Source organism: Dipodomys merriami, unplaced genomic scaffold (genome assembly GCF_024711535.1).
Source record: "Dipodomys merriami isolate MVZ:Mamm:240054 unplaced genomic scaffold, mDipMer1.0.p SCAF_2, whole genome shotgun sequence".
NCBI lineage: Eukaryota > Metazoa > Chordata > Mammalia > Rodentia > Heteromyidae > Dipodomys > Dipodomys merriami.
The window spans coordinates 32,558,516-32,571,514 of NW_027203381.1; the positions used below are offsets into that span (position 1 = coordinate 32,558,516).

The 12,999-nt window shown below is 44.1% G+C and overlaps 1 protein-coding gene and 1 long non-coding RNA gene across 2 annotated transcripts; both read right to left on the reverse strand.

Moving 5' to 3' along the window:
- Positions 1-3,826: 3,826 nt before the first annotated feature.
- On the reverse strand, positions 3,827-5,923 carry LOC138831587 (uncharacterized). The gene is made up of 3 exons (XR_011373392.1): positions 5,704-5,923; positions 4,670-4,824; positions 3,827-4,332 (listed from the first exon to the last, which is right to left on the reverse strand). It is a non-coding gene; the product is annotated as an uncharacterized lncRNA (long non-coding RNA).
- A 760-nt stretch (positions 5,924-6,683) lies between these two features.
- Positions 6,684-8,789, reverse strand: LOC138831818 (nuclear envelope pore membrane protein POM 121-like). Its single transcript, XM_070028846.1, has one exon. It carries the CDS (start codon positions 8,787-8,789, stop codon positions 6,684-6,686), a length of 2,106 nt encoding a protein of 701 aa, XP_069884947.1.
- Positions 8,790-12,999: the final 4,210 nt, after the last annotated feature.

The following is a 12,999-nucleotide window of genomic DNA, read 5'->3' on the forward strand; positions in this document are numbered from 1 at the left end:
CTGAGCAGATCCATTCCTGGGCTGGGAGACCTCAGCATTTTGTGTTAACTTTCATGTGTCTTGTGATTCCTCACTCAGACCCGGCAAGGGAATAGGGAAAGGGTGACTGACCAAGATCCTTTTTCTACTTGTGGTTCATACAATTGGCCCAGAAAAGCCTAGCTGTTACATACAGTTTCTGGAAGCCCCTAGACCTGGCTCCCAGGCAGGGGCACCCTTTAGTGTTGTGTCCATTCCAAAGGTGAGGAGAGCAGCCTCCCAGGCATCTCCAGGCGCTTCTAGGAACACCTTAGACTCCACCAGTCAATCCTTCCCCTAATACTTGAGATCCCCCCACAGGCAGCAGCCAGAGCTGTGCTTCAGGATGAGCATTGATTGCTCCTCTGTGCCTCTGAATAGCAAGCAGGCAGGAGACTACCGTGTCATTGGGGTGATCCTGCTGAAGGACACAGGACATAAAGCCTGCACAAAAACATCATGGTAGGGTGGACAGCATGACATTCCCTTGTGTCTTCATGCAGAGACAGCATCCTGGGCATTAGAGACCATGGGAGATTTGGATTTGTGGAAGTGTGGATTCTTGATCTATTCATAGTTTATATGAATGAATAGCAGAAAGTAAAATATTTAGTGATTGGGAAGAAGAGGGTTGGAAGGGAAAACTATCCTTCTTGAATATTGATATGGTATTAAATTTCTGGTTCTACTGTTGTGTGGTCATTGTGGGTTTATTCTTTCATTTTGGTGTTTATAAGACTCTCCCACTTGATGTGAAATAGGAAGTTTGCAGGGTGATGGTGGACTTTGGTAGAAGTAAGAAATGCTGCCACTTCTCAACCCTGATGAAGAGAGGGTCTGTCCTTGGCAGCACAGAGCAAGTGTTCATTTCAGTTTCACCTATGTCAGGATACTGCCCTAACATAGCTCCCAAATTCCGGGGATCAGAAGTTGAAGATATCATTGAAAGATAAATTGTAATTCAAATGTAAGAATAGGTCTTGTCTTTCCAGGCAAAGAGCCATCATCCAAGTGCTCTAGCTATTACATCTTGTGGCCTCTAGAAGACCAGACTTGGGCACTAGGGAAGTGCTTCCTGGGGAGAGACACTGCTTCTAAGATTACAGATTGAAGGCATTTTTTGTTGTTTGGTACTGACAAGGGACAATGGAACAGAAATTTTGGTGAGTACACTCAATGAGGAATCCAGGTAGGAATCCAGGTTTTGCATATATCCCCATGCAAAGAGAGCCTTCAAACAGGGAATCAATGAATTCTGAAGGAAGACCAGTCTGGTTTACAGACTGACCACATTGTAATACTCAAGATTCAGTTCTGAACAATTATGAAGCATGGAATAAGAGAAAGGCTTCACAGACATCAGAGTCTTGCTGAAAGTGATCCTCAGAAAGCCCACACATTGTGTTTATTAATCAAAGACAGCCAATCACCTATTTCAAATATGCTCAGTAACATGACAAATACCAGGAACCCCCAAATGTAGACCAAGAAATTAATAAGCAGACATTTCAGCCAGTGAGGATTTCAGTATGGAGAGAAACATGATGAAGTAGAATGAAACATTGTATATGTAGAGATAGGAACTGAAAAATAACACTTACTAGAGACATTCAACAGCAGAGGCTAGGAGGCAGAAGCATCCATTGTATAAAGAAAAGGGAACTTTTTGGTCATATAAATGTTTCAATGTACAAATCAGAAAACACATATTAGTTTTAATTAGTTTTGAATTAGATTAATTAGAAAAAGTACATAAAATTATCCTTATAAGGGAAATGCATGGCATTGTGTGATATCAGAGAATATGTAGATTTCTGAAACCAAATTGTTTCTGTTTCGACTACATTACTATATGTTTAGGATATTTACTGTCATCTCCATTTTGCCCAGGAAATGAAAATTATACAAAGCAAGAAAAATCAGAATTTAAATGTTTTACCATATAAATCCTCAATTGAAATGTCATAAAACAACCCATGTTTCCAGGGAACTTCTTTCCCCCATATTCCAGAGCTTGCCCCTTCTCCTTTCTCCCAGATGTCTTCGGCTCCTTCCTTTTTTGAAGGTTATATGTGATTCAGCATCCTCCTTGTCAACCTGCTATGCTTGTGTGTTTGGTGGAGGAGGCTTGCTGGTTCCGGTCTTGTGTGATTTGTAAAATGGACATTATTGTAAGCCACAAAGTTTGATGATTATCCCTGCTGCCTCATTAAATAAGTCAAACAAGGGGCAAAGCAATCATAAGAAAGAATCTATTTGGATTCCATGGGGCAGCTGAATTATCCTCTACCATTCTCTTCCTTTTCCTTCACACACTTCTTATTCCCTTTCCCTCTGTAGAGATTTTCTATCTTTTTGCTTTCTAAATTTCTTTCTTTTTGTGCTTGCATTGGGGTAAGAACTGAGGACTTGGGCACTGTCTCTTAGCTTTCTCCCTCCAGGCTCATCCCTCTACCCTCGGCTTTGAGATGTTAGTTGGAGGTGTTAATGTGTCAAAGTGTTTTCTGCTGTGTCTGGCTTTAAACTGGCATCCTCAGATCTCAGTCTCTTGAATAACTAAAATTACAGATATGAGCCACTAGTGCCTGGGTTCCCTACGGATGGCAAGCTAGACTTCTATACCTAAATGTACTAGCATCCAAAGAGGAAAAGCCCATCAGTACTGGCTCATGCATGTAATCATAGCTACTCAGGCTGAAATGTCAGGAAAAAGCCAGCCCAGGCAGGAAAGTCCTAATTTCAACATGGCCCTTCCAAAGCTGGAAGTGATACTTCTATCACAAAGGTAAAGTGATTTATTAGAGCAACAAAACTCAGGGATACCACCCAAGCTCTGAGTTTCAGTCCCAGGATCTCCATCCTCCTCCGTCACAAAATATCAAAGAAATAAAAAGAAAAAAGTGAAAAGAAAAGACTTCTCCTAAACTATGGAAATTTCATAACATCCACCTAGAGAGGATAACTTTTGTCCTAAAGAAGGGAAAAGACAATTTAATCAACACAGAAATCCCCGTGTATTTCCTATTTTATTATTTAAAAATTAAAATCAGTGGCAAGTTTACAGAAGGCCCAGAAACAGTAGCGTTATGGAGCCTGAGTAAACTATATCTTGATATAGATGGCATTCTATTCCCAGGGAGTCTCCATGCCATTCTACTAGTAATACCTACTGTATATGTGGTTACCATTCCAAAGTGTTTTGTGACATTGACATTATTGAGGGTTACTGTAATAGCAAAACCATTGGATTTGCTTGTTATTATAGAACAGTATTCAAATTATAAAGTACAGCCAATGCCAAAATTTACGGTCACAAGCATATAGAGTTGAGAACAAAAATATGTGAAGTCTAAAGCCTGACATCCAACACAAAGGACTTCAGTATATACGTAGCATGCAAACATCTAAAGTACTGTCAATGTATAAACATCTAAAATACTGTCAATGTATGAGACTATTCCAACAGATTTCTAGAGGTAATATTGAAGACAATGTGGTCAGAACTTTATTTTCCAACACAAAATGTTTATTTAGTATTGAACAGAACATAAATGATAAAATATTGCCAATGCAAAAAATATTTAAACAAATATCCAGGTTGAGAATGAGGGCATGAGAAATCTAGTAAGGTTAGATTTCCAACACAAAATTGTTACTTGTAAGTAGAGCATGCTCTAGAAATTTTCAATACTGTAAACACAAAACAATATTGTTAATATTTATCTACTGAGGACTGGTTTCCAATGTGGTGAATCCAGGAGTCCTGATGAGGGCTCACAATACCTGCATTGGGTGAACAGGTCCTGTGTGTTGGGGGTGGGAGATAGAAGCATTGTTTTCTCAAGAACATCATATCCTGTTTACCAGACCATATACATCAAAGCAGCACTCCAAAATTTACCAGCCAACATTGTGGCCTTCATATGTCACCATTTTCCACATTTGAATAGCCATGCCTAGGTCTCTAGAGACAGGCCAACCTGACACTTCCAACAGGCCTCCACAGATAACCCTTCAGTTCATCTGCCAAGGAGTAGCTCGTGTATCACACAGTGCCACAGGACAAACTTGGACAATCAAAACCCAGAGAGGCAGATGTGCAGATGTTATCTATACAGAGGTGACTGTGTAAAGAGGAGAAAGTAGAAGTAGCTCATGGCAACCTACATGCTCCAACATCTTCTGTCCTTGAGGAAGTATCTCTCTGGATCTGTCAGGATGTCTTGAGTCACCCAGTGACCTTTAGGTTGTGAACTGGTAGAGAAGGTTGGTGGTGAACACACTGACTGCTGTGCAGGAGAAAATAGGCTGTACCTAGTGGAAAAAAGCAAAGTTAATGGTCATTGCAAGGGATGAAGGCAACAGGAAACAGATGAACACAAAGCAGCCAGATATGGGGATATGGTATCACTGAAAAAGGGAGAGGAAGAGAACCACTTGTTTAAGGTCAGCCCAAGCAGGCAAACTTTAGGTATACTTCATTTGTCCCACCCTATAAAATGCTCATCAGATTTACTGCCCAGCAAAGCTCCCCCAACTTATAGCTTTAGAAAAATGGAGAGACCCACCTAACTAAGTTCTGCACTACACAGAAAATCAGAAGAGCAAGTGGCCACTTTGCAGAGCTCTTGTGTTAGCTCTCCAGACCCACCTGAGTGACAGTTGAAGTAAAGGTACATGGATTGTTCTGTCATGTGACCTCCATCTTTTAGAACTGCCAGCTCCCTCCAGAATAGTCAGGTATTAGGCGTTGAGAATGAGTGCTATGTGTGAAATCTATCTGACTTCCAAACACAAAGGATGACTCTATAATTTGAAGAAGAGTAAGTAAATCTTTAAAATATTGTCATTGTAAAAAATACTGTCATAAATATGTAGAGTTGAGAAAGAAGGTGATGTGAAGTATAAAGTATAACTTCCTAGACAAGAGACTTCTAAATCAGAGTAAGCAACCATTTAATCTACTCTCAATTCAGAAGAATATTGTAACAAAAGGGTACAGTTGAGAAGGACGGAAATATGGAATCTAAAGAACAATTTTTAACACAAATGATTTACTTATAAGCCAGAGACCTATATGTAGAGATTTTTAAAAATGCCAGGGCAAAAGGATATCATCAGAAATGTATAGAATTGAGAAGAAAAAGACGGCATGAATACAAAACAAAATATTACCTGAGAATAACTACAGAATAGGAAGTAAATGTTAAAATATTGCCAAATGCAGATAATGTTTAACAAATATCTAGATTGATAACAAGAGTCTATGAAAACTAGTATGGTCTAGTTTCCAACACAATAGAGTTACTTATAATGATAGCATGACAGGGAAACTTTAAAAATACTCTAAATGCAAAGAATATTGTCACTAACATCTTCTGTGTATATGAGAGTCAAGGGGACAAGAAAACTGAGGTCTGACATCCAAAGGTGGTCAGTTCAGGTCTCCTGATACACACCGGAAGTGCTTGTCTATACCTGGGTTTGTGAAGCAAGAAAGTGAAAGGGAGGACTATGCTTCCCCTGAAACATCATATCTGGGCTACCAGGCCAAACTCCTTAAAATATCATCCCATTATGTAGGAGCCAGCATTGTGGTGTTCTCTTGGCACCACTTTGCACGTTAATGAACCATGCCTAGGATTCAGGAGACAGATCTAGCTCTGCCAACAAGACTACACATACCATTCAGTTCTTCTCCACAAGAGCAGCACACTGGAGCATCCCACAGTGCCACAGGACCAGGCTTGGACCATCCAAACCAAGAGAGGCACATGTTGCTGTCTTGGTGGTAGCAGGTGGCTGAGTAAGACAGAGGAAGTTCGTGGGATTGTGCCTGCTCCACAAGCTTCTGACCTTCAGAGAGGGTCTCTCCATTGCTTGGCCAGGATGTCTTGGGCCACCAGTTCTGCATGGGTAGAGAGGGCTAAGATTGATCACTCAGACTGCTGTGAAGGAGAAAATGGATGTGCACCTATTGGGACAAAGCATGATTATAGGGTCATTAAAAGAGGAAGACACAATTGGGGATGGATTAGGGTAAAACAGCAAGAAGATAGGGGAAATTTGATCCCCACAAGAGACAGAGGAAGACAATATGAGCAGATAAAATTAGGAATGCTCCATCTGTCCCACCATATGATATCACATAAGAAACCCAACCTGCAGCAAAGCTTCCCCACGTTCTAGATCACAGGAAGATGGAAGAGCCACTGAGCATGTTCTGCACTACACAGAGACTCAGAAGATCCACTGAACAGAATATTCACATTACTTCAGTTCCCCAGCCTCACCTGGGTGACTGATGAAGTCAGGTATCTGGCTTCTTGCTTCTATCCTGTGACCTCCTGCCCATTCTGGAGTTGCCCACTTCCTCCAGAAGTGACCAGGCACAGGCTGCTAACTTCCAAGTGGGCCATTTGAAGCCAAAGATCCAGGCTGAGTTTGCTTTGTGCAACTGCTGAGGGTGAGAGCCTCTCCCTAGCAGGTTTTGGGGTCCAGATTCAGACAAGGGTGGTTGTTTGGGGGAAGGGAATGGGAGGGGGACAGGGATTATTTTTTGATAGTATAATGCCATGGCGTTGAAGCCATACCTATGGCAAGGCATGGGACTGCTGAACCCCAAGGCCCAAGTACCTGAAGCCATGGGTGGGTTTGGGGTGGCTTCAACACAGAGGCTGCTGCTGTCCATGGCTTACACAGATGGAGGCTGGGAAGAAGAATGCTCCAGAAGGGGAGCTAGGGCCTGGGGTGGTCCCAGTGAGTCCAGACACCCGATGGCCAGCTGAGGCAGCCAAGCTGCCAGATGGAAAGGCGGCCTGAGAGCAGCTGGCAATCCTGCTGCTAATGGTGGGGGTGGTGGTGGGCTGAGAAGTGACCCGACAGCCAATGGTGGTGAGAGGGGTCTGGGAGGGCTGCATGCTGGCAGGGGCCCAGAAGGTGGAGGCTGGGCCTTTCTGACAGCCCAAAGCAGACAGGACTGAGGAGCCCAAAGCCACGTGGGCCTGTGCTGTGGCCGGCCCTGGCTGCGCAGTTGTGTCTGCGGCCTCATCCACTCTTGGCATCCATGAGCAGCCAGGGACTGGCTTGTTGTCCCCGCAGGGGAGCTTGGTGCGGCCTTTGGTGTGGATGCGGAGAGTCGGCATGACGCGGGAGGTAGAGGGAAATTGGAAGGCAGGCCTGGCTGTGCGGTTGAAGCTCAAGCTGCCCTCGCTGGTGGTAGAGTCAGACGAGGGGCTGCGCGGGCTGGGGCAGCCCGTGGAGTTAGAGCAGGTGGGTGCTACCGAGCTGGGAGAGCCCTGACGCTTGGAGAAATGGCCATGGGAGGGCAGAGACACAGGGGATCTGGGAGTAGAGTACAGCAGAGCCCAAATAATGCCCCGAGGAATATTCAAAGTAGTGGCACAGGCCTGGCCCTGAGCTGGCTCTGAGTCTGAGTGTGAATCTGACTTGCCCGAGGCCACAGTGGGGGTGGCAGTGTCAGGGCCACTGACCTGGTGCGTGTTGGTGTCAGCAGCAGCTGGCTCTGTGCAGAGCGGCCCTGAGGGTGGGGCCCCCACGCTGCCTTCCACAGGCTTGGTGGCTGTAGCCTGGGTGGAGATGGAGGGGGTGGTGCTGCTGTGTGAGGCGCTAGATGCCAATGAGCTGTGGCGATGCCCTTTGGGTAGAGCTGGAGAAGCGGGGCCTGGCCTGGCAGAGTTGGCAGTCTCAGCAGGGGCAGCGCAGGCAGACTGGCTGTGCTTTATCTTAAACCTGACTCTTCGTTTAGTGCCAGGGAAGGTGGCCTTGCTTGCTTGGATTTTGTTAGAGACCTGCAGGTTGGACACAGTGGGAAAGTGGGCGTCAGGGGCCTGGACTGGGGGGGACTGGGCTACGGGGGCCATGGCAGCGGCTGGAGTCCTGGAATGAGGAGGCAGCCGCTCCTCCCAGGCTTTCTTGGCCAGCCTCCCTCCAGGCAGGAAGAGGGAGGCAAGACCTGACCTCTTGCCAAGCTGGGCCCCGGCCCGCGTGGAAGCAAAGCGACAGGAGCGGCCTTTCTGGCCAGAGCCAGGCTTGCCAGCAGCCCGCCCGCTTGCCATGGGCCTCCCAGAAGAGGGGTGCCATTGCTCTTGTGAGGGCTGACGGGAGCCCTGGGCAGCGAGGCCCCCCTGGAAGGACTCAGAGCTCAGTACCTGAGACAGCTTCGGGGGCTTGGGCGATATTTCTCCATCCCCGGCGCCGTCCTGGCGCGGTCTCTTGCGCTGTGGATCAGAGTCGGAGTCCTGGTGGTCTGCAGCCATGGTCTTGGTCTTCCTGTCTTGGAGCACCTCGGTGAGTGTGTGGGGGTCCCCCGAGTGCGGGTGGCTGCTGGAGGGCGCAGACTGTTCGCAGGAGTCGGTGGTGTGCGCCTGCGCTGGGGGAGGCGCAGGTGCGCTGTGCTGAGCGGGCATCCTCGGGGTCAGCGCGCTGCACAGTCTCCTGCTGAGCGTCTGCAGGGGAGGCTGGTTCCAGCACACAGCAGCCAGCGGCCCCAGCAGGGCACGGCGGGCCTGCTGCAGCAGATAGCGTCTCCGAGGCGAGCTGAGCACACGCCTGGGCCCAGCGGCAGGATGCCCGCGGGATGGCCTCTTGCCGGCTCTCAGAAGAGACATGGGCGCCCAGGAGGACAGCAGGGGGATGCTCTTGGAGGCCGAGGGCTCCTGAGGCCCAGCAGGTGCGTGACGCTCAGTGCCGTCCTGGGCAGGGCTGTCCGCGGGCAGGGACAGGCCAGTCTTGTCCAGATAGGCGCCCATGGCGCCCGTTCAGAGGCGTTGGAGCTCTGTGATCAGAGTCCTTGGCTCTGGGATTTCTTTTTCCCGCCAACTCGGTGAGTCGGAGGCGAATCGAATGAGCAACGTTCACCAATGCCGCGAGCCACCAATGACGTCCACGTGTGTGAGCGCTGGAGCGTGGACAGGGCGCGGCCCTTGGGGCTCGGGCCTCTCCCAGCAGACCCAGCGGCTTCCAGCCTCCGCCAACCCGTAGTACACCCAGTAAGTTGGTGCTAGAAGTGAGCAGTAGGTACAGCACCATGAACAGCACTAGATTTAGCAGAAATAATGATGAATAACAGGTTGAGCAGTGTCAAGCATACAGGCAAGTACAAGCGGAGGACTAGACTTATTCAAGGTTTACTTACATTCATCCTTTATTCTGTTGATACCTGTAAGTAAATAGGAGACTTTTCCTGTCTTTGCCATTTCTTTATTTGTCATCAGGGATACATTTAACAACATGGCTTGGTTTTTATTTATTTATTGAAGTATTTGCTTTTTCTTGTAGCCTCATGGAAATGTTTTCTAGTCTGACAGAGCTTGTGTTTAATTACACACAAGGACATAAACACGTGGTGGTAGTCTAAACACACTTCCCACCACAGAAGGCCTTAAAGGAGGAAAGAGTGGAAAGGCAGATGGAATAGCATCAGTGGACACCAAGCTGAAGGTTTCAGCGTCTACACATAAAAGTTCAGCACTCCTCAAATGGACAAGGATGTAAGACCTACCTATGTCCTATTCACCAGCAATGTATGACAGAGACACAAACAAGTAGAAAACAGAAAAACAAAGATAAACTGTAGAAATACTAAACCTAAGAATGCTAAGTCTGGGCTTTACAGTGCATGCTTAGTACTAGGTAGGTAGGAGGTAGAGGTAGGAGGAAGATGGTTCAAGACCAGATTGGGAAAAGTGTGAGATGCTAGCTGAGGAAAAATCATAAAAAATGATAAAAATAGAAGTAGAAGAAGTGGCTAAAAATATAAACAGAAAAGGAAAAAAGAAAACATTATTTATTTTATTTTCAGATAAAGCATATTACATGATTCCTAGAGATTGAGACATTTCATATAGCTTAAAAGTTCATTTTGAAGGTACACACAACAGCACGTATGTGAAGTTTCATTATTCAGAAGCTAAACTAGAAAAAATTAAACATATAAGAAAAATCCTGAGTAGGAAAATGAAATAGTTCATTTTCAGCATCTAATAGATTAAGAAATACATTCAAAATTCAGTAATACTAGAAGATTTGAATGGCAGTAAAATAGAAAAAATAAGATTTTTGATGTGTTAAAGACATAACATTTAGTGTTTTGAAGACTATTGCTTGCAGCATGTCATCTTATTTATTTTTATTCATGTATTTTGTCATACACTGGAAGGATTTTTTCCTTGCATTTTCTCAAACACACACACACACACACACACACACACACACACACACACACACACATATACGGCACTTGGATTACATTTACCCCTCTATTATTTTATCCCTCCTCCTCCCTCCTTCATGGTCCTCCTTTTTCCTTTCCAGAAGTCTCCATTTCATTCCCTTGACCTTTGCTTTGTGAATCATGTCATTTCCAGGTATGTGTACACCTGATGGAGTGGTGTTTAGCAAACACTCTGCAGAGATCAGCCAAATGCTGCTCTAATGTGACACTTGGGGTAGACTTCCCGGACCCAGAAATAGAGCAGTCTTGATGCACTGGTGCTTTGAAGTGATCATCATCAGTTTATTTTCAGTAGTATTATGAGTGGAGGAGAGCACAATGTGCTTCTCCTCTCTATACTACTTTACCATAGCAATTACTTTAGCCTGATTATTTTGAGAAACTAAAAACACAGTTCTGAAGACAGAATGTAAGTTTAGCTTTTTTGTGAGGGAACTTCCTATCTGTGAAGGAAATGTCCAGTTATAATGGTGTCTCTGTACCAAGAAAAGTAGGATGACTCAAAGCTCATAAGGGATTCCTGTAAATGGCAGAGGTATTGACTTCTATCAACCCTTAGCCCTGCTTGTCATCCTTTTCCAAGAAACTCTCCCAGAGTTTGCCTTCCTTGCCCCAGAGCCCAAACCCTCTTTATTTTAGTGCAAGTTGATTTATGGTTAAAGTTAACCCGTGCTTAGGCTGCCTCCTAACTTGAGTCCCTCCATAATGACTGCCACTTAGCCCAGGAGTTAAATGAAGAGAGGATTACACTTGAGATTTTCCTTCTATAACAAGAAGGTAAGTCTCAACCAATCACAGATGCCAAATTTCCTCTGGTCTCACACGACTTCTTATTTGACTTTGTGCAAATATGCCAAATACCGAGCTGTAACCTATCAAACTACGCTTAGGCCCCACTTCCATTTCCTTCTTTCTAAACCCTGTTTTCCATTGCTGCATGTCTGAGTTCTCTGAACCTCTTCTGGTTGGAGGTCTGTCCAATTGTGTGAACTGTGCCTTGCTCAATTATTAGTAACTTTGCTCTGAGCAATATGAACTCAATTGAACATCTGTTTGAGTTGCTCTCACCTGAGTTTCTCCCATGAACTAGGGATGTGAACAGACTCATATATATTTTCTTCCCACTAACCTGGATTCCAACTGAGAACCCAGCAAGACAGGAGACTTTCATTCTTCCTCTAGTGCTGTGACTCTGATCTTTTCCCTTGTGAATTACTATGAGCAACTAAGAATACCCCTCAAACAGAGAAGGATTTTTTTCAGTGTCAATTGTATAAGGCCTCTCCTTGACAAATCCATAGGTTCTTAGTGAGCTACTTTGTGGAGAAGTGTCCTGCTTTTCCTTAGGAAGATGATTGCCACATTTGGCAACCAGAAATATAATTGTTTCACCAGTAAAATGTGAATAAATAACAGACATCGATAGTTTCTGACTTATCATGCTTTAAATGTTCCTTGGCACCAATGTGATCTACCTTAATTTTAAATTAGACCACTTTGTTCAGTTGGCTAGGAGTGCTAAGTGCTCATTTGATCTAGGTTTTCATTGATAACCAGTTTATTGGGCTGTAACTACATTACAAGTAGAACAACCTCTCTACTTATTTTTTTGAAGTAGAATTTCTTCATTGTTGATCTGAAATTCAAGTTTAACTGGGTTTTCCTTTTTCCTTTCTTTCCTGGAAAGACAAACAATACTCTTCTAAAAACATCGGCTCTTCTCATTCAAGCAGAGCTCAGGAATGAAGACAGACCAAAGAGGACTCTTGTAACTCAGCAATCTTCCTGGTACCATATGAGAAGTCACTCAGAAGCAGTAGAGAATGGGGCATTGTGAACATTGTCTTTTTATTAAATATTTATTATGATATACATACAAATATCTAAAAAGGAATAAATATTGCCTTCTAGAATACAGAGAGCACTGAGAACATGTGAGAACACTTGAGAACACAGGGCCAGGTTAGGTTTTCAAGGCTGCCCAAGGAGGGAGTGGAAGATCAAGTTTTGTTTTTCTGGTACATGAATCATATGAACATTTTCTCACAGCAATGATATTCCTATTGACAAAATAAAATACATCGTAGTGAAAAAGGAAAACCAAAACAACACAAATAACAAAACCTACTAAGTAGAGTGTAAACAATTCCAGATCATGCAAGAGAGACTTTCATCTCAGCCACAACTTATAATGTTTCAATCTCTGTCCTTACACAGATATTGGAGTCGTGTATAAATCTTTTCTCAGCACAATTCAACTAAACAATCTCCTTAGCCCACAAAAGTATCATCTTCATGTTTCATTTCCTTAACAATATAGAAGTCAAAAATTTAGGTAGTCTGTAAAAATTACAAAATTTTGTGGCAGGGAGTATTTATGTCTACTCTTCCTGATCTGCACGTATATTTTGAAGTATAGCGCTTTCTGAGAGAAAAGCAATCTACTTTGGATTCACATAACTCTGGTAACTTTGTTACAAAAAAAACAAGGCAAGGATGTTGTGCATAGTCAGGTCACTATTTGAGGATTTTACAATATAGCATCTATTACCCATATACTAAGTCATGAAAAGCCAGTGAATACATCGGAGATACCAGAATAAAAGCATAATTTCAAACTTTGTAACGGAAGACACATAACACCCTATGATTTTTTTTGGCAATTTACCTGAAAAAGAATTGTTTGAAAATTGACTTTGCTTCTATCAATAATTATTTGGCATCAT